The sequence below is a fragment of the Carica papaya genome, chromosome 5 (assembly GCF_054855325.1).
Source record: "Carica papaya isolate Zhongbai chromosome 5, ASM5485532v1, whole genome shotgun sequence".
Lineage (NCBI taxonomy): Eukaryota > Viridiplantae > Streptophyta > Magnoliopsida > Brassicales > Caricaceae > Carica > Carica papaya.
Genome location: NC_142313.1, coordinates 6,556,461 through 6,581,414, shown reverse-complemented (window position 1 = coordinate 6,581,414; position 24,954 = coordinate 6,556,461). Strand labels below are relative to the sequence as shown.

General features: G+C 36.5%; 1 protein-coding gene across 2 annotated transcripts; it reads left to right on the top strand.

The window, feature by feature from the left end:
* The first annotated feature begins 263 nt into the window (after positions 1 to 263).
* On the top strand, positions 264 to 24,900 carry BAM7 (beta-amylase 7). Of its 2 annotated transcripts, XM_022048630.2 has the most exons (12): positions 267 to 850; positions 1,308 to 1,368; positions 1,493 to 1,932; positions 2,713 to 3,000; positions 3,470 to 3,547; positions 3,848 to 4,051; positions 16,304 to 16,498; positions 17,064 to 17,228; positions 17,652 to 17,912; positions 18,844 to 19,062; positions 19,222 to 19,441; positions 24,452 to 24,900. In XM_022048630.2, exons 3-12 carry the CDS (start codon positions 1,495 to 1,497, stop codon positions 24,478 to 24,480), a joined length of 2,097 nt encoding a protein of 698 aa, XP_021904322.1. In that variant the 5' UTR covers positions 267 to 850; positions 1,308 to 1,368; positions 1,493 to 1,494; the 3' UTR covers positions 24,481 to 24,900. The 2 variants fall into 2 exon arrangements, with proteins under 2 accessions (XP_021904320.1, XP_021904322.1); XM_022048628.2 differs by having other exon boundaries at positions 264 to 850; positions 1,308 to 1,932.
* The last annotated feature ends 54 nt before the right edge of the window (positions 24,901 to 24,954 follow it).

Here is a 24,954-nt window from a genome sequence, read left to right as displayed (position 1 = left end):
GAAGAAAAATCAGAATTATAATATATAATTTAAATAAAATTATAATAATTTAAACACAACCAAATTGCATTATTATTTATTCACAAAAATTAAACCTTAAAAAAATCTAATCCATAAAAGCAATAAACGATCTTACTGTAAATTATAACCGTCTTTTGTTCATTAAAAAAAAAAAAAAAAAAAAAACACAATAACCGTCTTTTGGACGTTACGGGGAATCTTTGGTCACGAGATTTCTCTCTTTTAAGACACCAAAATCTCGTGTCCAAGCACGCGTTCCACGTGTCTCCTTCACACGATCCGTCTATCCCACTCCTCACGTCTCTCTCGCTTATACGCACGCCTCATTCGTGCCAATCACTAAACTCGCACACATACATCCGTGCCAACACGTTTGGCAGCCAACACACGCGCGAAACCCTAGTCTTTCGCACGCATTCAATCGCTCACGCGCCTCCTCCTCTTGCCGGCCGGACCCGACCCGTACCCGCCGGAAAACCATCTATTTCTCCTCCTCTTCTAAGGTTCTGCGCTCTCCCGGCATCCAGCGGCTCTCCGTCAACCGGAGCTGGATTTTCGCCCGGTCGCCGGGGGAACTCAGATTTGCGCGGTGCGAATTCGAGGTAAAGTTTGGTTTCGGCGAGTTGGAAGATGGATCATTGCTTTGAGTTTTGACGGAGAAGGGAACACATGAGGAGACGATCCTCTGACCTCTGGTTGAGGAGGTAGTGGTTAAATTTTGGTGGTGATGGAGAATTATCGGGTTGTGAGTGGCGAATTTTAGTAAGGGAGTGGATGCTTGAGAATTAAGCAAGAAAGTATGACTCGGTTTACTGAGTAATCTGTCAAGGTAATTTTTCTTTTTCCCATTACATATTTCCCCCTGTTTGGTAGGTTAGATAACCTTCCATTTTTTCTGGATCCTTTGGAATGGCGAAACTCTAAAAGGCTTTTTCATCATTGTGAATCGTTCTTCTCTTTACTGTTGTGTTTTTGTTCTTGCCAATAGCTATATAGCTGTATCATTAACTTATATTGAGCCTTTTCCCCCATTTATTGCTGGAAAACCGCAGGAAGACAACATATGGCGCCTTTTTGTTTTGTTGTCTTTAACTTCAGAAGGAGAAGACACAGAAGGAAAGAAGAATTTAATTTTCCGAAACCAAATTATTGTCTCGGGGACAGTTTATTGTAGTTTTGTCAAATGTATATTTTCTGCCCCGACGGAGGGAGATTTCTTTTATTAATTTTCTAGTTGGCAAAACTTGTATGGTTAATTTGACATATTGAATTTCCAATGTTGTCAGGAAAATCTAAAGTAGCCCAGAAAGGAAATAACAGTTGATGTTGCCACATCTTTTGGAAGATGTAAGCCATTGCATTAATTACTAAAAGTTAGAGAAGTAATGATGGCATTTGCCTTAGAGAAGTTGTAACAGTATAGTTGTTACAATTAAAAGTCAAGCTTTAGTGAGAGAGGTTATGGCAACAGATATGCAGAAATTGATTGGCACTGGTGAAGAAGATGATGATGAAGACGTGGAGATGGATGTAAAGGAAGAAGATGATGAAGATGAAGAGAACAGAGAGAAACATATTGCCACACAAGTGATGGTGGGGGTTGATGGAGGAATGCCGCCAAGTGGCAGTAGTAATCAGTTTCAACATCATCAGCAAATTCAAGAGCAAGTAAGCACCCCGGGTGGTGGAGGAGGCAACCGGAGATGTAGACCACTTGAAGAAAAGGAGAGAACAAAGCTAAGAGAAAGACATCGGAGGGCTATTACTGCAAGAATCTTGGCAGGCCTAAGGAGGCATGGGAATTATAATCTAAGGGTGAGAGCTGATATCAATGATGTCATTGCGGCTCTGGCCAGGGAAGCTGGTTGGGTTGTACTTCCAGATGGAACCACATTTCCTTCAAGGTCACAGGTACTTTTCTTGTAGGCTTGGAACATTGGTCTCCCATATATATCTCTATAGTAGGGTGTGATCATTTTTTTGTTTGAGATAAAAAGAATAGTAAGATGGTAATCATACTAGTATTAATGTACCGGATCCCATAAAAAATATATCTATATTGTAATTAGGCATAAAATATTTTCCACCAATTTTACAGGTTTACTTAAGTGCATGATGGTGGCATATTTTCAGTTCATAAGTCAATAAAATAGTTAAACAGAATTAGCTGCATTATAAGCAGAAAGGCTTCCATATGGTCAGTCCTTTGGGATTCCACCAGTAAGGGGCTGTCTAAATTGTCTAAATGATGTTTTCAAAAGTGTTTACTGGTTCAAAGAACATGTATCCACAAAATTCTGTCTGCTCTTCCATTTGTTTTCATAACAGTCTAGATGACATTCTTATTAACATGACTGTTGTTTGTTATTTCAAGAAAAAAAAAACATGGCTGTTGTCTGTATGCAATTGTTGAAAACTATAGTTTCGTGCTTGAGAGTTACTTGGTTGCATAAAGGAACTTCTAGGAACAAGGTTTGGATCTTTAGGTAGTCAAAGGGCTCTGTGTTGCTTATATGCATTTGGTGCGTCAAATATCTTTCCTTCAGCAAGCACAAACATTCTTGCTAGTATATTTATAGGCATGTTTTATATATATATGTATGTATGTATTATGTTTTATCATGTGATGCAGGAGAAATTTACTGTAATGTACTTCTAACAATTGGGAGCGTTTTGTCTTCAACTTCTCAGAGCTCAAAGCCTGTTGGTGGCACTTCCGCAGGGATGACTTCTTCATCTTCGCATATGGCATCCCAACAGACTCCACCACCTGTCCTTAGAGGAGTCTCTTCTGGATACCGAAGCTCCATGGAATACAATTCATGTCGCATGAAAGGTGTTTTTGTCCCTACTCCTTCACCTTATGATTTATCCCCAGTTGCTCGGTCTCAGACCTCAGTCATGGTTGGAGATGGAGGGGTTCAACCGGAGAGTCATCCTCTTAGCGGAAATTCGGTGGATACTCTCAATGACAAGCAGGTAATATTGTTCAATGTAGTGGCGAACTAAATTATTAGACCTATAGTTTATCATCATCCTTCCATATCATTTTTTTTGTATTTGTACACTGTATTGAATGGGTATAGTAGCATTCAATAGAATTCATGCTATTGAATTAAAACTAAGTTAAACAACTTATCATGTTAATTTAGTGGTGAATTAAATCATCGGATAGATAGTTCATATTCTTGCCATAACCTGCTTTTTTGTATTTGTACACAATATTGAATAAATATAGTGCCATTCAGTAGCCTTCCATAGTAGGATTATATGCGGAATCTCATGTGTTTGTGTAGTCTTTGCTTGTGTTGTTTGCAACATCCCAAACAGAGCATGTATCGGTTCTCTGTATTTTATATAAAATTTAATCAGATTTGGTTCTTCCTATTTGGTAGTCTCTTGGTTCAGTTTTTATCTATGGATCAATGTATTTCTTTTACTTCTATAGGTTGTTGATATACCTTCAAAATTATCTGAGCGCAATTTTGCTGGCACTCCATATGTTCCTGTTTATGTAATGTTACCGGTAAGTTCCTATAATCTGAACCAAGTACAGTTTATTCTACCAAATGTTCTTTTTTACCGGGGACCTAGTTTTTCTGAAATCCTTTTTACCAGGGACCTAGTGAGGAAGCATCACACTTGCTCTTTTTTTTTTTTTTCTGAAATAAAAAGCATAACACTTATCCTGTTTTTCTCTTTTAGAATTTTGACTGAAGAGAAGAATTTATGCTTAGTTGATTCTTTTTTTTAGGCTTACATAGTCACATACATGGGATTCCTTTATTGTGCTTTTTTCTGTAATAACTACCATGATGATTTGCAGTTAGGTGTCATCAATATGAAGTGTGAATTGGTTGATCCAGATGGTTTACTAAAGCAATTAAGAACGTTGAAGTCAGTCAATGTAGATGGGGTTATGGTCGACTGTTGGTGGGGAATTGTAGAGGCACATGCTCCCTTGGAGTATAACTGGAGTGGTTACAGGAGGCTCTTTCAAATGATTCGTGAGCTTAAGCTTAAGTTACAGGTCAGTTCATATCAGATGCACTAAACTGGTACTTGTAGCTGGTCCTTCCAGGCATTCAGCCACATCAATATTGATCCTGCTCACACTGTTGATGACATTTATCTGTTACCTCAATTTTCCTTTTTCAACGATTTTCACCTACTTCTGAAAATATTATGGTGCCATCTTAGGCTGTGTTTTTTATTGTCTTATTTCTGTAAATTGACCTAACCCTCACAAGGAATTGCATGCCTATAGTACATATAGTGTTATGTTGCACAGAAACATAACCATTTAATATGTATTCGACTTGCTACTGTTTCCATGCTTCAGCTAAGATGGCACTTGCCTACCTATTTTTAATCCTATCTATATCCTCCTTCATCCCCTCAAAAACCAATCTGTTTCTTTCATTCCACACAACCCAGCAAATAGCAAGGCGGATGAAGGCCACATGCTTTTCCCCCAATCCTTCCAGGCGCAGATCTCATCCCTAACTGTACTAACCATCACCCAATTAATCCCCCAGGAACTCATAAGCCATGGTTCGAAGATTGTATGCGATTGGACGCTCAAGCAAAATATGATTATAAAGCTCCTCCGCCCTCTTACATAGAAAACAACTATTCATCATAATCTTGTCCCTTATTAGCTTCTCAATAGTGAAAATGCAAGCTCACCTAATCTCTCAAACAAAAAAGGCCACTCATGGAGGGGCATTTATCTTCCAGGTTTTCCAATAAGGAAACTTGGTCTTAATGGAGTCATTCTTAGTTGGAAAATTATAGAAAGACCTGACCATAAGAATCCCTGTAGAGATGAGGCTCAAAACCGGCTGGTTATCACTTCTATTCGAGGATACAAAAGCAAGTGAACTCAGGAGAGTTTCATATTCATCAACTTCCGTGTTGTTGAGGGTTCTTATTGCCTCCACATACTACTCCCTTACCCCTTTATTACCTTTAAATGACTCATAAACAAAAATATCCTTATGTCATGCATTCGCAAAAATTTGGGAAAACCTATCTTTGAGCACCCTCTCACCAAGTTAATAGTGCTTCCAAAAGGTTATTCTCATCCTAAGGTGATCCCCTCTCTCCTTTATTATTTATCATTGTTATGGAAGCACTAAACAAAATTATTTTGCAAGCTCATTCCTTAATGCTGCTAAAGGGTGTCCTTGTGGGCAAAAACAGTCATCAAATGGAATTTTCTCTTTTGTTCTTTGCAGACGACACTCTATTCTTTTGTCAAGATAATGTCAGTAATATTTTGCATCTTAGTGCATCTTACTATTTTTCCAGACTGTATCTGGACTCAAAATTAATATGGATAAATCTGAATTGATTATGCTGGGGGAAAATGGCTGCAAATTTGCCTGTCTCCCCATAAAATATTTGGATTTCCCTCTTGGTGCCAAACATAAGGACAACATTTGTTGGGAGCTGGTCATTGACACATTTCAAAGCAGGTTGGCTTGTTGGAAAAGTAAATACTTATCTAAAGGTGGTAGAATGAGTCTAATCAAAAGAACATTGTCTAATCTCGCTATCTACTATCTTTCGGTGCTCACTATTCCCAAGACAGTGGCTAAACGTCTTGAATCCATCCAATGTCACTTCTTCTGGGGTGATGATGATTCGAATAGAAAGTTTCACTTGGTTAACTGGGATCAATTGAAAAAATTGTCAAGAGTTGGTGGTCTTGGGTTTAAATCCATTATTAGCCTCAACAAAGCTTTACATGGAAAGGGGACTTGGAGGTTTTGGAATGACGACGACAGTCTATGGAAGAGAGTTATTGTAAGTAAATGGTTTGATGGTGATGTGCATAATCTTGCCATTGTGGACAAGAGTCCGTTTGGCCTTAGCCTTTGGAAGAGCATTTGGAATTCTAGCAAGCTTGTTCTTAACAACTCCAAATGGGGTGATTGGGAAAGGGATAAGATCCGTTTCTGGCAGGACACTTGATGTGGTCAAACGAGTTTTCAAAACCAATTTCCCCAAATTTTTTCCATTGGTAGAGAGAAAGCTATGCTCAGTGAAAATGCTTATGGGGTTACTACTTCTCTGACTTGGGATGTGGCTGTTATCAGAAACTTGAAAGATTGGGAAGTGGTGGAATATGAAAATCTACTTCGTCTACTGTCTACTGTAAAAATTGGCACTGGGTCTGATAAATTAAGCTGGAATTTATACAAGAAAGGCTCCTTTTCAATTAAGTCTCTATACAGGACTTTGATGGACAGCAATGCTTCTACATCTGTTGTCCCCCATAAACTTATTTGGACCTCTCTCGTGCCACCAAAGATTTCAGTTTTTGCTTGGGAAGCTGCTATGGGTGCTATTCTTACACTTGATAACCTCATGAAAAGAGGAATTGTTCTGGCTAACTGGTGTGTTATGTGCAAACAGAATGCTGAATCGTGTAACCATCTTCTCCTTTGGTGTCCTTACAAGCTGTTTGGCATTTCCTGGGTTATTTATGGTTTTGTTAATAGTGAGCTGCTTGCTTGGGATGACATCAAATTGAACAATAGATGGTATAGACAATTCTCTGGATTATTTGGAAGGAAAGAAACTATAGGATTTTTGAAAGTAAAGAAACTAATCTTGCTTCTATCAAGGATAAGTGGCTGCACTATTTTGACTCCATTGTTCTTGACTACAACCTTAATTCTTTTGACGATCTTGGTTCTATTGTTGATATTCTCACATGTCTGTAAACTTTTTTTTGTACATGGGTTACACTCCGTTAGCGTCTCTTTTATATTATTACTTACTTTTATCTCAAAAAAAAAACATTCCACCTAATGCATCTCATATTCACATGCTTATTCTTTTTTGCACCCATTTCTTATGCGGTCTTGACACCTCTCTCAATTACCATTCTCTATCTATGATACCAAATTTCACCTCTATCAACCTTGTCCATGGAATGTCATTTTATATCATAAACCGCTAAATCCACTTTTCTTGGAGTGCCTGGTTTATGTCTACAATAGATCTCAAACCCAAATTACCCTGCAATGGTCTTTTCATCTCTTCCCATGTCACCAAATGGTATTTTCTTTGCTCTTCAGAGTCGCCCTAAAGAAATTTATACTGGATAGCTTCCAATCCCTTGGTGATACTCATAGGGGATAGTCATAAGAGACATGTAGTAAACAGGAAAATAAACCAAAATGCTTTTAATGAGAGAGTTAGATGTCCACATTTGGACAAGAAATTCCTCTTCCAACTTGCAAGTTTCCTCTCAAATCTATTCACAACTGGGTTACCTCTTCAATTTGCTCTCATTCTCCCAGTTTTAGTCCTCTAAACAAATGCAATTCCTTGCCTTTTAGCAACAATCTATTCAGAACTTCCATGACAATGATATATGGTAGAGGAGATAGTGGATCACTTTGTTTAAGGCCTCTGGAAGCCTTAAAAAAAGAAGATGAACCCCGATTTACCAGAATCGCGCAAGGAGTTGATCCATTTACACTGTTTATCTCCAAAGCCTGACCTCTTCAGTATATATTCAGTGGATCTCCAATTAATCATAGGATTTCTCCATATCAAACTTGAATAGGATTTCTTCTCTTTTCCAGAAAAACAGATCATCAACTATCTCATTAGCCACTAGAACTGCATCCATAATTTGTCTTCATTCAATAAAAGTATGATGACATTCACCAATTACTTTATCCACCACCTTTGCTAATGTTTTAGCTAATACTTTCATCATGAATTTATATACGTACCCAACAAAATTGATAGGAAGGAATTCCATAATATTTGCCTCCCCCTCCACCTTATATATCAGTACCAAAAATGAGGAATTTAAGGATTTCATGAATGACCCTGTCCTATGTAGTTCTTTGAATAGCTCTCGAATCTCCTCTTTTATAACATGCCAAAATTTCTGCAAAAAACTCATTAAATCTATTGGGACTTTGAGCTTTCTTCCTAACTATAATGCATAAGCCCTTCTAAAATTTCTTCTTTAGTGAACTATCTCTTGAGTGAAACACAGTTCTCATCCAAGGAACTAAAATTGATACCGTTCAGTTTAGGCCTCAAATTGGACTCCTCTCGGTGCAAGCTAAGCAAAAGCCTCTAGCTCCTTGTCTTGAACTTTCATTACCCTTCACCAACCTGTCATCAATCATCTTCTCTTCTACATAATTGGTTCTCCTGTAATGATTAGTCATGCAATGGAAGAACTTTGTCTATTTCCCTCTCTGATTTACCTAGTTCTTGATTTTTGTTGAGGCTTATGTAAACAGTTTGCTAATTCAAATTTCAATAAGTCCATATGAGCCAGATCCTCCATAGACAATACATCTTCACCCTTCAATTCATCAAGTGCCTCAATACCCTTAAACAAAAGTTATGTGCGCATCACTTTCCTCTGCTCCTCTTTACACCACTTTTTAATTTTTGATTTCAATGCCCTTCAGTTTTTGAGCAATTTTATAACTAGCTTTTCCAACTCGCCATAAACCTTCTCCACCGTTCTTCTATCTTGGCACAGAAATCATTATTTTTAAACAATTTATCCATAAGTCTAGAAGGACAAGAGTCCTATTTGATCCCATCGGCAACAAGGCAGATAGGAAAATGGTTGGACATGGCCCGTTGCAAAAGTTTTTGGCAAGTACCTGAAACTTGAAATTGGCAAGAAACAAGTATTCATGAGCATGTTGTATTCAGTCTCTAATCTGTCCAGGTCTATCTACCTCCCATAAGTGGTAAATCAATTAAATCAAGATTATCAATCATCCACTTAAATTCATTAGCACAAGCTCTCGGGAAGTTTTCATCATTCCTTTCATGTTTGTATCAGACTTTATTGAATTTCCTAGCCACAACCTACGGGAAATTCCTTTTTTTGATTACATTCTTCTAAATCTTTCCAAAGTCTCTCTCTCTCTCTCTCTCTCTCTCTCTCTCTCTCTCTCCCTTCTCCTCCGTTGTAGACTATGATAACACTCATTTTCCTCCGTTACTGCATTCTTCCAACTGACAAAATAATAAGTACTCACCCACGAACCTCCTCACACATAAAGGACTCCTCGTTCCATAAGACTTTTATCCCAACCGATGCACCTCAAGCTGGTAAATGTCTCCAGCCAATATCATTTATTTTCCATAAACTCCTAACAATCTGTTCAGATACAGCGTCCATTTTGGATTCTTATAAACAAATGACATCAGGTTTCCAGCTGATCATGCATCCCCTAATCACCTATCTCTTCTTATAATCCGCCAAAACCCAAACATTCTAAGGAATGATACATTCAGATATTCCCCTAATCCATTTAGATAAAACCTTATCCTTTTTTCTTTTTGTGCTTTTCTGGGCTGACCCATTTTCCATTTCTTTTTTCTGCTTTTTTTGTTTCTTTTTTATTTTTCTTCCTTTTCTTGTAAAAAAAACTCCCATAATAATAATAATAAAGAAAAAATAAATAAAAATAAAAATAAAAGTTACCCTAGACAAAATTAAGGTATTATAAGAGGAATTTGCACTAGTAGACTCTAGTTTTAAATGTCCTTCACTCTCTCTTTTTTCTTTTTTTTTCTCCCTTTTTTTAATTTCTTTTTCCTTTTTCCTCTTGCTTTTTTTAATTCCCATAATATTTTTTTTGAAATAAAAGTATGAAAAAAAAAATTTAATTCCCATAATAACTATAGTAATAATAATAAAAAAAATAATAATAGTAGTAATAATAATAACAATGATAAAAAAAATAGTAGAGTTTTTGAGGAGAGATGACGCAAAGGAATATGATGTACTGAAAGATAGATAGCTTAGGGCCCTAAATTTTTGCTTTTGGGTCATCTTCTAGTTATTGTTGAGTCTATTAGAAACGTATTTTGTATGAAGGATTAAGCTATAAATACCTGTACATGATTTGCACAGTTTGGTGTACATAACAATACAACTATATATTTTTGTTTAAAAAAAATAGTAGTAATAATAATAAAAATTATTAAAAATGGATTGATGTGTATTCTATTAAATATTATATATAGATTTTCTAGAACAGAAAAGGAAATAGACAAGTAATTATAATTAATTACATAAGATATTATTTACCTTTAACTATTTAGTCAGCACATTTACTTGTTGAGAATTGATAGTCATGTATGGAGTACATATTAGGTCATTGTCAAGGTTTTCTTTGATGAAATGTCTTTCGACCTCAATATGTTTAGTTTGTTCATGTTGCACCGGATTGTGTGTAATTTTTATAGTTGACTTGTTGTCACAATGTAGATATATGAGGCTTCCCCACTTGACTCTAAAATCTTCCAAAAGTTTTCTTATCCATATTAGTTCATGTATCCTTGTGCCATTGCTCGAAATTCTAATTTTACACCTGATCTCACAATTATAATTTTCTTCTTACTTTTCTAAATGATTTAGTTGCCCCTAAGGAAGGTACAGTATCCCATGGTAGATTTTTTGTCTACAGTTGACCCTGCATAATTTATATTAATATAGATTTTTAGAAGTAGTTTATCACTCTTCCTAAAGATAATTCCTTTTCCAAATGAGGCTTTTAAGCAATGTGGTACTTTATAGGTTGCATGTAGGTGCACTTCTTTCAAAATATGCATGAATTGACTTATAATACTCGTTGTATAGGCGGTGTGTAGTCTCGTGTGAGATAGGTATATCAATCTCTCAATTAATTTATGATACATTTTCTTATTTACTGACTTATCTTCTTCTGTTATTCCAAATTGATGATTAAGATTAATATGAGTGCTAGTTGGTTTACATGCGAACTTGGTAGTGCCCTTTGCCAAAAAATATTTCAACTTACCAAGTCCTTTGATTTCATATTCATTTGTTAGACACTTTTTTTACTATCAGTTTTTCTTTTTAATCATCTTCTATTATGATAATGTCATTAACATACATTAGAGGTGTTGTAATCCTTTTAATTCTGAGTGTTTGATGAAGAGGGTACAGTCTCTTTGAGCTTGTAAATCTCAGATCTATCATCACCTTTGCGAACTTGTTAAACTATGTTCTTGGAAATTGTTTGGGTCCATATAAAGCCGTCTTTAGTTTAAATACCTTATTTGGTTCTACTTCTCTATCAAGGCTTGTTGGGATATTCATACAGACTTTCTTTTTGAAATCTCCATATAAAAAAACATTTTTTATATTAAATTATTACAGTTTTCAATCAAAGTAAATAGTTAAGGATAACAAAATTTGCACAGTATTAATCTTGGTTACTAGTGAGAATCTCTTGGTAATCTATCCCATATATCTATTTATAGTCTTTTGCTACTAGTCTCGTTTTATATATTTTGATTGTCTCATCTATTTTGTATTTGATTGTAAAAACCTATTTGCATCCCACCAATTTCTTTCATTTGGGTAGATCCACCATTTCATGTCTGGTTTTTCTCAAATGTCTATATTTCCATGTTGATATTATTTTTTTAGTTTTCAAAAATATGTATCAGAAAATGTGTTAGGAATAGACTCAATAGTCAAACTTGTGAGAAAATTTTTTTGAGGTGGCATGCACTTATCAAATAATACAAATTGCAAGTTAGGATAAAGATGGTTTTTAGTACATTCTCTTGTACTTTTACAAAGTACAATAGGTATATTATTATCATACTGTATAGGTTTTTAGGGCTCACCTCAGTTCCAGGATCAACGTCAGATTCTTGGATCGACTTAGTCTCAGTGCTCGACATCTTCCTCCTTGTACGCACCTGAGAAAACTTAGGGCTTGGTATGATTTCTTGGATAGATGAATTTTTTTATGAGTTCTGAAGATTCTTTTGTGGTATTGGTGTTGGAGTGTGTGGCAGAAGGTTGTGTGGCAAAAGTGCTAAAGTAAAATTTGTTAAGAACTCTACATCTTTATGTTCCAATATAGGCTCTCCCTTAAGATAAAGTTGAATGAAGTAGGATTCTTATTCAGCAAAAATAATATTTACAAACACGGAATTTATAGACAGGTAGATGATGACATTTGCATCCCTTTTGAGAGTAGTACTCCACAGATATACATTTCATGGCCAGGAGATCAAGTTTCTCTTTTTAATATGAATGAACATGAATGAAGATGATACACACAAATATTCAAGGGAGAAGATGGTTTGTAACACGTACTATTGGGTACATTTAAAATGCTTATGGAAGACCTTTAAAGTCAAGAATGCTAGTAAGCAAATGGTTAATAATGTAGGTGCCAGAAAGGACGATTTTGCTCTAATATTGTTTTGTAACATTGTTTTCGAAAATAAAACTCTGGTTGTGACTAAAAGATGATTATTCTTGTGTTTCACTACTCTATTTTGTTGTAGAGTATGGGCGCACAATGATTTATGAAAAATTCTTTCACGAAGAATGATAAAAGTGTATGATTAAATTTTTTTTTGCCTTTGTTGGTGTGAAATCTTTTATTGCTAGTTTTGAATTAGGTTTTTATTATATTATAAAATTAGGGTATCATATGACTAACATCAGATTTAGCTTTAAGTAAAACAGTTAGGTGGACCTTGTGCAATCGTCAATAAGTGACACAAACCATTGAGCCCTAGAAACATTAGGCGTGTAAGTTAATCACCAAATATCACTATGGATTAATGAAAATGGAACTAAACTTCGTTTATTACTGATAAGAAATGTCACACGTATTTATTCTACAAACTCACAGTATCAAAGTGTAAATTTGTATATTTCGAATTCTTAAGTAATAAGGGAACCATAACACTTTAAGATGGAAAATGATGGGTACCCAAGTCTTTTATGGTGGAGTCAAATCTTACGTGCGAGGTCGGTAGTAACAACAGTGAATGATCCCCCAGGTGCATCCAAGTAGTGGAGTATGTTTCTGCTTTCAATACATCCAATCATCTTCCCCGAATTCTGGTCTTGAAAGTCACAGTAAGAAGAATCAAATGTTAGGTTGCAGTTCAACTCTTGTGATAACTCACTGACCGACAGAAAATCAATGTAAAGTTTGGGAACGTGTAACATATTTTTTAGTACAAGATAGGACTAAGTTTAATTTGTCTTTCCTTGCAATATTATTGAGGGAACCATCTAAAGTGATAATCCTTTTATTACTTGAACATGGAACATGTGTATGAAAATATTTAGAAATATTGGTCATATGATCTGTGACTTGTGAGTATACAATTCAAGAATTTTTAAAGAATTTATCTAAGACGTACCTGAGTTTTTTGTTACATTTATACATGTGGGCCTCTTAAGGTCCTCTAATTGACTCTGTAGTTGTGCAATCTCAGCTTTGAAAGCAGTAAGATTGACATGTGTTTCTTTTTTCTTGTCGGTTGGGCATATGATCCTGTTTGAGAATATTCTTTGAGATAGTTTTGTGTCCCCACTCTTTTTTAGAGGTATTTCGTACATGGGAGTGTGAGCGTATGGATTGAGACGTAACCTGTAGCATCTTTAAATCTAGATTAGGAAGATAAGCTGGACAGTGCTAGGGTTAATGATGGTGGTTGGAATAGTTGTGCCATTGGAGGGTGCGGTTGGCAGTGTGTGGCTGCTCAAGGAGGCCGCTAGAATGAGCACTAGCTAAGCAAAAGCAGTTGATCACCATGTCAGAGTGCAATTCTGGTGCAGAGAGTAGCAAACGGATGCATAAAGGAGTAATGTGAAGAGGAGAAACGCACTGTGCTGGAGTCGACAAATGCACAAAGGAGCGATGCGCAGAGGAGCGACTCACAGACAGATTTTCACCCTGTCAAGAGTGGTGCATAGAGGTGTGCCACGACAGTTAGGTTTGGGCGTGTATGCATAATTGTGGAAATCTTCAAAGGTGGTGGCTAGGGTTGCACATCTAGGCAATGGCAGTTGAGGGTTGCACAAATGGTGGCAACTTCGGTCGCACATATGTGCGTTTGAGGGCGACCGCAGCTGGCTGTGGTTGAGGAGCTGGATCTAGCTATAAAGACGGATCTTGGTGGAGATGACCATTGTGTGATGGTTGGCAGTTGGACTATGATGGCTACCGATGAAGGTTGACTCGCTTTTTAGGGTTTTTTCTTGTTTTGGCAATGATTTTTTTTTAAATAAAAAGTATAACACGTATATTAAATCATTAGCGTTAAGGGAGTGCCAATCATATACAAAATATTTACAAATTTATAAGCATGTCAACAATGATCCCAAAATCTTCCATTCTATTTAAATTATGTCCCAAATTATATACCCAAAATAATGAAACCATGTATCTTTAATTTTAACAATATTTCATTCTATTCCCTTAAAAGCATTATTGTTTTTCTCTTTCCAAATCATCCAAAAAATGGTTGAGGGAATAAGTTGAACAAATCTTTTCTTTGTGGAGATGGCCATTGTGTGATAGTCGGCGGTTGAACTATGATGGCTACCGATGAAGGTTTACTTGCTTTTTAGGGTTTTTTCTTGTTTCGGTAATAATTGTTTTTAAAATAAAAAGTATAATACGTATATGAAATCACCAGCATTAAGGGAGTGCCACCCATGTACAAAATATTTACAAATTTATAAGTATGTCAACAATGATCCCAGAATCTTCCATTCTATCTAAATTATGTCCCAAAATTATATACCCAAAGTAAGGAAACCATCTATTTTTAATTTTAACAATATTTCATTCTATTCCTCAAAAGCGTTATTGTTTCTCTCTTTCCAAATCATCCAAAAAATGGTTGAGGGAATAAGTTGAACAAAGCTTTTCTTTGTGGAGATGGCCATTGTGTGATGGTCAGTGGTTTGACTACGATGGCTACTGATGAAGGTTGACTCGCATTTTAGGGTTTTTTCTTATTTTGGCAATGTTTTTTTAAAAAAATAAAAAGTATAACTCGTATATTAAATTATTGCCGTTAAGGGAATACCACCTATGTGCAAAATATTTACAAATTTATAAACATGTCAACAATGATCCCAAAATCTTCCATTCTATCTAAATTATGTCCCAAAATCATGTACCCAAAATAATAAAATTATCTATTTTTAATTTTAACAATATTTCAATTTATTCCCTCAAAAGCGTTATTGTTTCTTTCTTTCCTAATCATCCAAAAAATGGTTGAGGGAATAAGTTGAACAAAACTTTTCTTTTACAAATCCCTTCCTAAGCCATCAACTCTCCTTTCACCGATCCAACAATAACCCAATTAATCCCCATGAAACTATATACCATAATCCAAAGATTATATGCCACCAGGCACGAAAGAAAAAGATGGTTGCAAGTCTCAGTCTCGCTTTTGCTTAGATAACACCGTTCATCATGGTTCTCCCTCTTGTCATTAACTTCTCTATTGTCATGATATTTTTCCTACCCGCCTCCTAAGGAAAAAAGCTAATACTAGGTAGAGTCTTCATCTTCCAAATCTGTTTAACCAGAAAGCATGTCTCCCCAACCTTTGCATTACCAACCAAGTGCTTATAAAAGTATTTCATTGAGAAGACACCATTTTTTTTTCAAATTCTAACAAATTGATCACTATTGTCATTAGAACTGACAGTGACCAGGAGTTGTAACATTGCTTCATATTCATCTACCTCCCAATCATTGAGATTTCTAGTCACATCCATAGACCACTCCCTTCTACCATCTCCTCCTCCAAAAGCCTCCTTAACTAGCAAATTCTTCTTTTGTGCTAAGGCAAAAATCTGCTGATACAGGTTCACAAAACATTCTCCATACCAATCATCTTGCCACAACGAACCATGTTGCCTCTTCCGACCTTCCACTTGGTGCATTCATACACACTATGTCGTCTCATCATAATACTCTTCCATAAATCCACTCCATATGGTCTATGCTCATCTTTGAGAGAGCCTTCCCCACCCAAACCTCCCTATTATTTCGGCAATGGTAGCGAATAAGATTTGAATGAAGTTTAGTTTTTTGACTTAGAGCTTTGATAACATGTTAAAAATAGTTTAATGTGTATTTTATTGAATATTACAGTTATATATATATATACATGTTTTTTATAACAAAAAATAAAACGAACAATTAATTATTATTAATTACATATGATATAATTTACCCTTATACTTTTTAACCTAATTTATTATTTTTTTAACAAAGATAAAAAATAAATATAAATAAAGATGAGTTTGGACAAAATTAGGGTGTTACCGGGTGAATTTGCACTAGTAGTCTCTAGTTTTTAAATGTCATTCTCTCTCTCATTTTGTCAAATTTGCTGGCTTGATATTAGAAAAAAACTTGCTTTTTCTTTCTAATGTTTCTGAAGATTGATATTGATTCAGGTTGTGATGTCCTTTCATGAATGTGGTGGCAATGTTGGCGATGATGTTTGTATTCCCTTGCCTCATTGGGTAGCAGAAATTGGTCGACATAACCCTGATATATTTTTCACTGATAAAGAGGGAAGGCGAAACCCTGAATGTCTTTCATGGGGGATTGACAAGGAACGAGTTTTAAGGGGTCGAACTGCTCTTGAGGTATCACATTTTGATATGACCATCTGGCACTATGCATGTGATATTTAAATTTCTGTATGACCATTGCTAAAATTGTATGTGCATGTATTGATAAGAAGAATTATATATTAGAATGAAGGAGAAGAAGAGTACAAAAAAGGAAGATGATATATTCTCCTACTAAAGCAAGAAAGAAGACAAATAAAGAGAATCTTTCAATAAAAAAGGCAAAGCAAAGCAAGAGAACACCGATCTGTCTCAGAAAAGCTTAGAGGTTAAAAATAATTTTTGAGAATTTGGGATTGATAAACCTACTAAAGAAAGAACACTGTAACCATATATAAATTATGCAATTCTGGATCTTAAATATACATTCTTATGTAGGAAATCAGTTTACGAAATTAGATCTGGAAAAAGCTAAATATTGCTAAACTATGAACCGGATTAGCAGTGATTTGTTCATTATATCCGGATATTGGAGTACAAACTTTTGAACTCTATCAAAAACAATAATTGGCTGTTTTCCTATTTATTATGCTAACGGTGTCAAACATAAACTTACTGGTATTTTGGTGGGTCGATGTAGGTATACTTTGACTACATGAGAAGCTTCCGGATAGAGTTTGATGATCTCTTTGAGGACGGTATCATCTCCATGATTGAAGTTGGACTAGGCCCCTGTGGGGAGTTGCGTTTTCCTTCCTGTCCTGTGAAGCATGGTTGGAGATATCCTGGTATTGGAGAATTTCAGGTATCTTGCTTTGTGATTAAAATCAATTTCCTGAGTAATGCAAGTCTGCCTTTATTTAGCTGCTTTAGGAAAGGCTTTCTGGGTGCTAACCTCCTTGGCAGACTTCCTATAAAAAAGAAGCCCCTTAGGTAGAATAAAGTGTAGTTGCTGTTTTAGAGACTCCCTGATTTTTAAGTTTTACATGACCCAAGATTGAAAGTCTTTCTTTTTTAAACTGAAGAATGATATGTAAGCTGTGGTTAACAGCAATTCATTAATGTTGCTCCAAATTTTGTGTGATCAGTCATTCTCTAACCTTCTTACTTCACGTTTGGGAGGGGATTTTCTTTTTTTAATCCTCCTAACCTGATTGCCAATTATAACTTGTCGAGAAAGGTCTCTGTAAACTCTCCCTGCTACTGATCATTACCTTTTAAACGGCAGTGCTATGATCAGTATTTACTGAAGAGCTTGAGGAAGGCAGCAGAAGCAAGGGGACACTCTTTTTGGGCTAGGGGACCAGAAAATGCTGGTTCTTATAATTCTCAGCCACATGAAACGGGTTTCTTTTGTGATGGAGGTGATTATGATGGATATTATGGTAGGTTCTTTCTTAATTGGTACTCCCAGCTTTTAGTCAGTCATGGTGATCGGGTACTCTCTCTGGCAAAGTTAGCATTTGAAGGCACCTGCATTGCTGCAAAAGTAAGCCAGCCATAAACATATGCTTTTATGTTACATTTTTATTTTGAATAGGATATGCTTTTACATTACATGAAAAGTACATTTCCTTTGGAGTTTTGATATTAAGGTTTCAGTCAGATATTGTATCTTTTTTATTGTTCAATGCCTGCAGCGTCAATCTCAAGCTTCATTGCCAAATTATGTGGCCGAATACCAGACCTTTATAAAACCTCCAATCAGTGATAAGCCCCTGAGTTCAAATATCAATTTATGAATTTTTTAGATGACACAAACATGTGAAAAGAATGGACTGAAATTAATTAGTCAGCTGAAAGAAATAGAAAGGCTTCGCAGATGCTTGGCCTTAATATCAATATTAGTTAACCTGTTGATTTCATGCTTTGATAATGGCGTCACCTAAAGAATTCAATGGAAGGTCGTGATCAACGACTAGAATGCATAAGTAGCATTTGGTTGCTAGTTTTAACTTGGATGGCACAAGACATGACGAAACTATATTAGCCAGTCCTATCTATATTGATTCAGAATATGACTGAATAGATCTGCCCTTATTCCTAATAAAACTATGGCATAAAAGTTGTGCCATGGTACGAAAGGAAAAATTATGCTTTCTTAAAAATCCATCTATGCCTCTTATCAGTCCCAGCTACAACCCTGCAAGATACATGGTCCTGAAACGACCAGACTTGAATAAAAATCCCAGTTCAAGCAGGAGCAACTTGAGGCACATTTAAAATCACTTTTCAAGTGAAATTAGATGGATTTGTGGGCTTTCTTTTGGAGGCGCTGATAACAGAATAGTAATTTGAAGCTATGTTGCATGTATCTTTACTACATGGCTAAACACAAGTGTGTGTAAATTGCTTATGTATTCCTGATTTCAAATTAGTTTTAATATTTTACGTTTTATGGTATTTTAATTGCTGAGCAGCTATCAGGTATTTATTGGTGGTACAAAACAGCCAGTCATGCTGCTGAATTAACTGCTGGGTTTTACAACCCATGTAACCGCGATGGTTATGCTGCAATCATGGCAATGCTAAAGAAGCATGGAGCTGCTTTGAATTTTGCGTGTGCAGAATTGCATATATTAAACCAGCATGAGGATTTGGCAGGGGCACTAGCAGATCCTGATGGGTTGACATGGCAGGTAGAATCAATTTATCAATTTTGGTATGCCATCAAAAAAATTTAATATTTAAGTGAGAAGATTATATACTATAGCATGCAAGGAAATGTCCTTTCACAGTCCATCAAAATACATTGAACTTTCCATCTTGATATTTGGCTCTTTAATTTCCCATTTCAGGTACTGAATGCTGCATGGGATGTAAACGTACCAATTACAACCGAGAACGCTCTTCCTTGCTATGGTAGAATTGAGTATAATAAGATACTGGATAATGCCAAGCCACTTAATGATCCAGATGGAAGACATCTTTCATCTCTTATATACCTTAGGCTCAGCACAACTCTCATGGACCGACAAAACTTCATGGAATTTGAACATTTTGTCAAGAAAATGCATGGTAAAGCCCTGGAATTTATGCAGTTTACTTTTAAACTTTGCTTTTGCTTTTAAAGTGCAATGCCTATCCAAGAGCAGTGGTATTCGCTTGATAAACATTTTGAAGCAATAGATATTATTAACGGTTTGGGGAAGCGTGCCTAGGTTTGAGAGAATCTGTACAGACATAGGCCGAGCGTCTCTATATGGCCAACGTTTTTTCTCTTTATTGTTTGCATCCCACAGCGAGTGGCAAGGAGGCCATAATGCTTTTCTAGACTAGAAAATTTTTTGCCATAAAAAAAAAAACTTCTAATGTCGTTTTTGCATGGAAGAAAGCGGAAGGCATTCGGGTGAATGAAAATGTGAGGGGATTTAGGTCGACCATCACTTTCTGGGAGGATGAAGAGTGACTGTTGGTGTCCTACAGGAGTTTTATTGACAAGAGGAAAGAAATTCTAGGGGCAGAATATGGCGGGTAGAAACCATAATATCTTGGTGGCTATGGGGCAATAACCGGGGCAAGTTTTTGGTCATTACAGAGAAGAAAATGGAGGAATCAAGGCGCATCTTTATTACGGAGGATTCACTCGCCGAAGGGTGGTGGAGGATGATGGTGGCGCTGTTCGAAATGTTGGGGAGGAAGTTTGAGGTTCTTGGGCAACCAAAGATGCTGAAATCGAGCACCCATAAAGAGGAGCATTGCGTGTCAGTGGTTCATAATACCATTCCTAGCATGCTGTGATACCCAAGCTGTAAGGTGGAGCTGATCGTAAGATTGGAGATGAAAGGAGAGAGGAGCTTTGCTATTGTGGTGATGAGAATAAGAGAGGGAAGTTTGATAAGATAGAAGAGATTCAACTTCAAGATGGGCAGTTGATATTTAAATTATCAAAATTCAAAAAAGTTGCATCGTTTTGGGGGAGATAGGGCCTCGAACAGGCCTCAGACTAAGGAGCTTAATGATGAGATGGAAGCTGGCAAGGGGTTGAAATTTAGCTTAGCTGATGAAAGGAAAATGGATAAAAGAGAGCGAGTTTGGCCTCTGCAAGAATGGTCATCCTTGATCCCCAAGGAGAAGGAAATACGTTACTTGAGTATTAGGGAGAAAGAGCAGATCCCTAAACAATGAGAGGTGGGGGCTGCGATAGGGGACTTAAAACAAATTCCGACAATGGAGAAGGCAACAAAGAAAGGGGAGAGTGTAGTATAATGGGGGAGGAAGAAGAAATGGGAGAAGAAATGGCACTGGAAGCAGAAGAAAGAGAGGTTGCACGTGAACCTGCTGAGAAGGCCAATGGGGCTTTTGTTTTGCAGTTGGTGGTGGTTCCAACTGTGAGAACTAGGGTTGATGGGGAGTTTGGGGGTGGAAAGATGATTGTGGTGCAAGATATTGAGTTGTTCGTGGAGAATGGGAATGGGGAACCGAATGAGGGCTGAATGAAGGAGACAGTTATAGATGGATCCTACAGAACGTACAAAAGATCAGTAAAATGCTTGGAATCAGTTTTGATTAACTCGAGGAGCAGACCATGATTCTCTTCAAGGAGATTGAGAGAATGAAAAAAGAGAAGATGAATGGGGACAAGGAGATTGATAAGTCTAGAGAATTGAAGAAGTTGTAGTTAACCATCAACTAAGACAATCTGGGGAAGAGGGAGAAGAAGGGAGAGGGAGTGATTGTGAAAGTAACTCATTATGAGGACAAATCATCTCTTGAAATGTTAGGGGAATCAATGATCACAAGAAGAAGCGGTGATAAGGGGTTGTATGATGAAATGTAAACCTGAGGTAATTTGCCTACAAAAATTAAGGTGAATTCCACTTCGGCTGACATGGCCCATGGCCTTTGGAAAATTATGGAGATTGGATGGAAGGAGCTTCCTGCAAATGGGGCAACTGGTGGAATTCTTTTATTATGGAATGATGAACTCCTTAGTTGCATGGAGGTCTTGATTGGGGACTGCTCTATCTCATACCTATTTGAGTATAGAAGAAATGGGTGTAGGTGGGTGTTTACTGGGATATAGAGTGAGGTGACGGGAGAGAAAGGGGCAAGTTGCGGGAAGATTTGTATGAAGGTAAAAAATATGGGATCTCCCATATACTATATAAGCATCATACATGCATTTATTTAATTCAATCAAGTAAATGAAAATTTAAAAACATGATAAAAAACATCAAAATGTTCTTGAGAGAAGGGGATGCACGCACACAGCACATACTAAGGTGTGAGGAGTTGAGAGGAGTCAAGGATTTCTTCAACTGGTTATACTATGAGGATTTCAATTGGATGCCTGAATTTTATGTTCCTGGATGATCAAAGTCGTGAATCTCAAAAAGAGATTCTCTGAGGAGGAGATTTTAGAGGGCCTCATGTAATGCAAAAAGGATAATACTCCTAGGCTTGATGATTTTAACATGGGTTTTCTTAAGAAATTTTGGCATGTGATTAAAGATGACGTTGTTGACACTATTTAATGAGTTTCTTGAGTCTGAGTCCTTCATTAAATGTTAAAACTCTACTTTTCTAGTGCATAATACTAAGGTGAAGAGAGCAACAAATATCAAGGATTCCAAACCTATTAACTCAGTAGAAAGTGTGTATAAACTCACATTGCCAAAATAATGGTAAGGAGAATGGCTACAGTGATGGGGAGGATGGTGGGTGAGTGTTAACATACTTTATGCAAGGCAGACAGATTCCGAATGCAACTTTACAAATGAAATTGTAAATGAATTGCTTCACAAGATATGAAGGGTGTTCAATGCAATATGGAGAAAGCCTCTGATCATGTTAATTGAGGTTTTCTCACTTACATATTGAAGCAGCTCAGTTTTATGGACGAATGGCACAAATGGATCAGCTCATGCATCTCTACAACTTCTTCTGTTGTTATGGTCAGTGAGGGTCCATCTTCTTTTTTCAGAGCTTCCAAAACTCTTAGATAAGGTGATCCCCTGTCCTTTTACCATTTATCATTGTAATGAAAACACTTAATAGATGCTTTTGAGGGCTAGAGATGTTGAGATGTTTAAAGGATTAAAGGTGGGTGATGATGAGCATATGGTAGAGGTAGCACATTTATTTTTTACTTATGATACTTTGGTGTTCTGTTAACCAAATAAGAGGGTTCTATTTAACTTCAGATTCATTTGCTGAATTTCCAAGCAGTCTGGTCTCAACATTAACCGTACCAAGTTTTAATTAATGAAATTGGATGATGGAAGGGATGCTAGCAGGTTGGCTAGGATTTTGGGATGTAGGAATGTTGACTTACCCATCAAATATCTGGGGCGCCCATTAGGTGCTAAAAAATAAAGATGTTGCGACTTGAAATTCTGTGGTGGCGACGTTTGAACAATAGTTGCCTGGATGGAAGAGAGATCTCTTACCTAACAAGAGGAGACTCATAATTATCAAGAGCACTATGGCTAATATTCTCATTTACTATGTCTTTATTGATAGTCCCCACAAGTATAGCAAAGAGATGGGAATTAATTTAATGTAATTTTCTATGGGGAGACACAGATGAAAGGAGAAAGTATCACCTTGTGACTTCAGATGAGGTCAAAAAGCCCATGTGCCAAGGTGGATTGAGTTTGAAATCTTTGTTGGAGGTTAATATGGCTTTTTAAGGGAAATAGCTTTGGAGATTTATGAATGAAAATGGTATTTTGGTGGAGGATGATCACGCCGAAGTTTGTGGGGCTATAGGTTAGTGCCCTAGGCTCTTGTCTAGACCTCATAGAATGGTATGCAAAAAAAAAAAAAAAATCTGTGTAGGTAAGAGTAATATCCAGGACTGTATCAGCTGGAAGGTTGGCCCTGAAACATGATCAGCTTATGGTATGACGCCTGATTGGAGGGTGGCACAATCAAAGAATAGTTCTCCCAAATCTATGCTATTATTGGGCACAAGAGTGTCTCGATTAAGGAAGCCCTACCATGGTGTTACAGGGAGGGAGAGTGGACTATGAAGGTCACGAAAAATCTTAATGATTGGGAAGTTAGATAGTATGAGACTTACTTTTAGCCCTTGCTAGGGTTAATGGGACTAGAGCCCAACTAGTGTGGAGGCTCAATGTTGGAGGGGCTTTCTTGGTCAGATCTTTCGACAATCACTTGGCTAGAAGAAAAGCCACGAGTCTTGATTTTCCATTCCAGCAAATCTAGAAGGTTAATGCTCTATCTAGAATTGCTTTTTCTGCTTGGGAGACTGGTAGAAGTTGCCTTTTAACTCTAAACAAGCTGATTAGAAAGGGCAAAATTTTTATGAATGGTTGTTTCTTATCTAAAAAGAGGGCACAGTCGTGCAATTATATCTTTCTATGGTGTCCTTTTGTGTATATGGACCCATGCTTATGGCCTCTTGGGTATTAATTAGTTAATTATTGGTTCGGTGCGGAAAATAATTTAGGCGTGGAAAGGAATAAGTAGTATGCCATTGCTGCTTTTTGGGTGATGCGGAGAGAGAGAAACAAAAGAGCTTTTGAGAGCGTGGAAGGTGATTTCGATAGGCTAAAAGGTAAATAGTTTCAAACTTTATATTTTTTTATTGAGTCACTCTCTCTATTCACTTGAAGACTTGAGGAACTTTATTGACATTTTGGTTGATATGTAAATAACATTATATATGAGTTTTTATCCCCTTGATGCTCATGAATGAATTATACCATACTATTTTTATTTCAAAAGAAAAAAATATTTTGAAGCAGTGCTCAAATGCACATTTTATTGATAGTTTTATTTATACAGATCACGAGACCACTTAAAAATTTTTCCACAGTTCCTGTGGAGGATATAACCATTTCTTAGTAATTTACTGACTATGTTAAGTAAAAAGAAAAAAATAGAGCAGTCCTTATTGCATATTTTCTGTTGCTAGAATTATAGATAGCTTTTATGCTGTTGACTGACATTTATGGAGGTATTGAAATCATCAGCTTATAGTGATTACGTGTATAAGAAATCAATTTAAATTCTCTGGTGGGTTCAAACTGTGATTAACTTGTCTAATTGTTGTTGCAGGGGAAGCGATTCTTAATTTACAGGTATAGCAGGGAGGAATAAGGTTTCTCCCAGATTGTGTACCATTTGTCTTACCCCTTATGAAGCGTTGGGGTCATTCTGTTAATGAGTTAGGCAAATAGCATTGTTAAATAGTTGCAAGGAACTCCTCTGTAAATGACATCAAAAATGCAAAGAAATCAGTTTCTATGAACTGAGGTTCTTGACATGCTCCTAGTTAATTTAGGTTGCCTAGTGTATATTTATAGATTCAATTTCACTAATGAGAGCAGAGAAAAATTCTCTTTCTCGCCTGTACTCCACTCTTAGTGAACTATTAGAATTTTTCAAGTTGCTAAGGTTGTGCTATGATTAGTTGTGCAATGCTCTAGTTGGAGTATTCGTTTTGGACCGTATAATGTGAACTTCATTTGCTCAATATAATTAACTCAGAATAAGTTTCAGCCTAATTTATAAATTTAATTCATTAGTGATATCGATATAATAGAATATTTGTTTTCGTT

Bases quoted from the DNA above. Each gene is read 5' to 3' on its own strand.
- BAM7 (XM_022048628.2), top strand. From the start codon at position 1,483: ATGGCAACAGATATGCAGAAATTGATTGGCACTGGTGAAGAAGATGAT. The intron at 1,933-2,712 runs GTACTTTTCTTG...TCAACTTCTCAG, and splicing joins CATTTCCTTCAAGGTCACAG to AGCTCAAAGCCTGTTGGTGG. The intron at 19,442-24,451 runs GTAAAGCCCTGG...TTGTTGTTGCAG, and splicing joins TTTTGTCAAGAAAATGCATG to GGGAAGCGATTCTTAATTTA.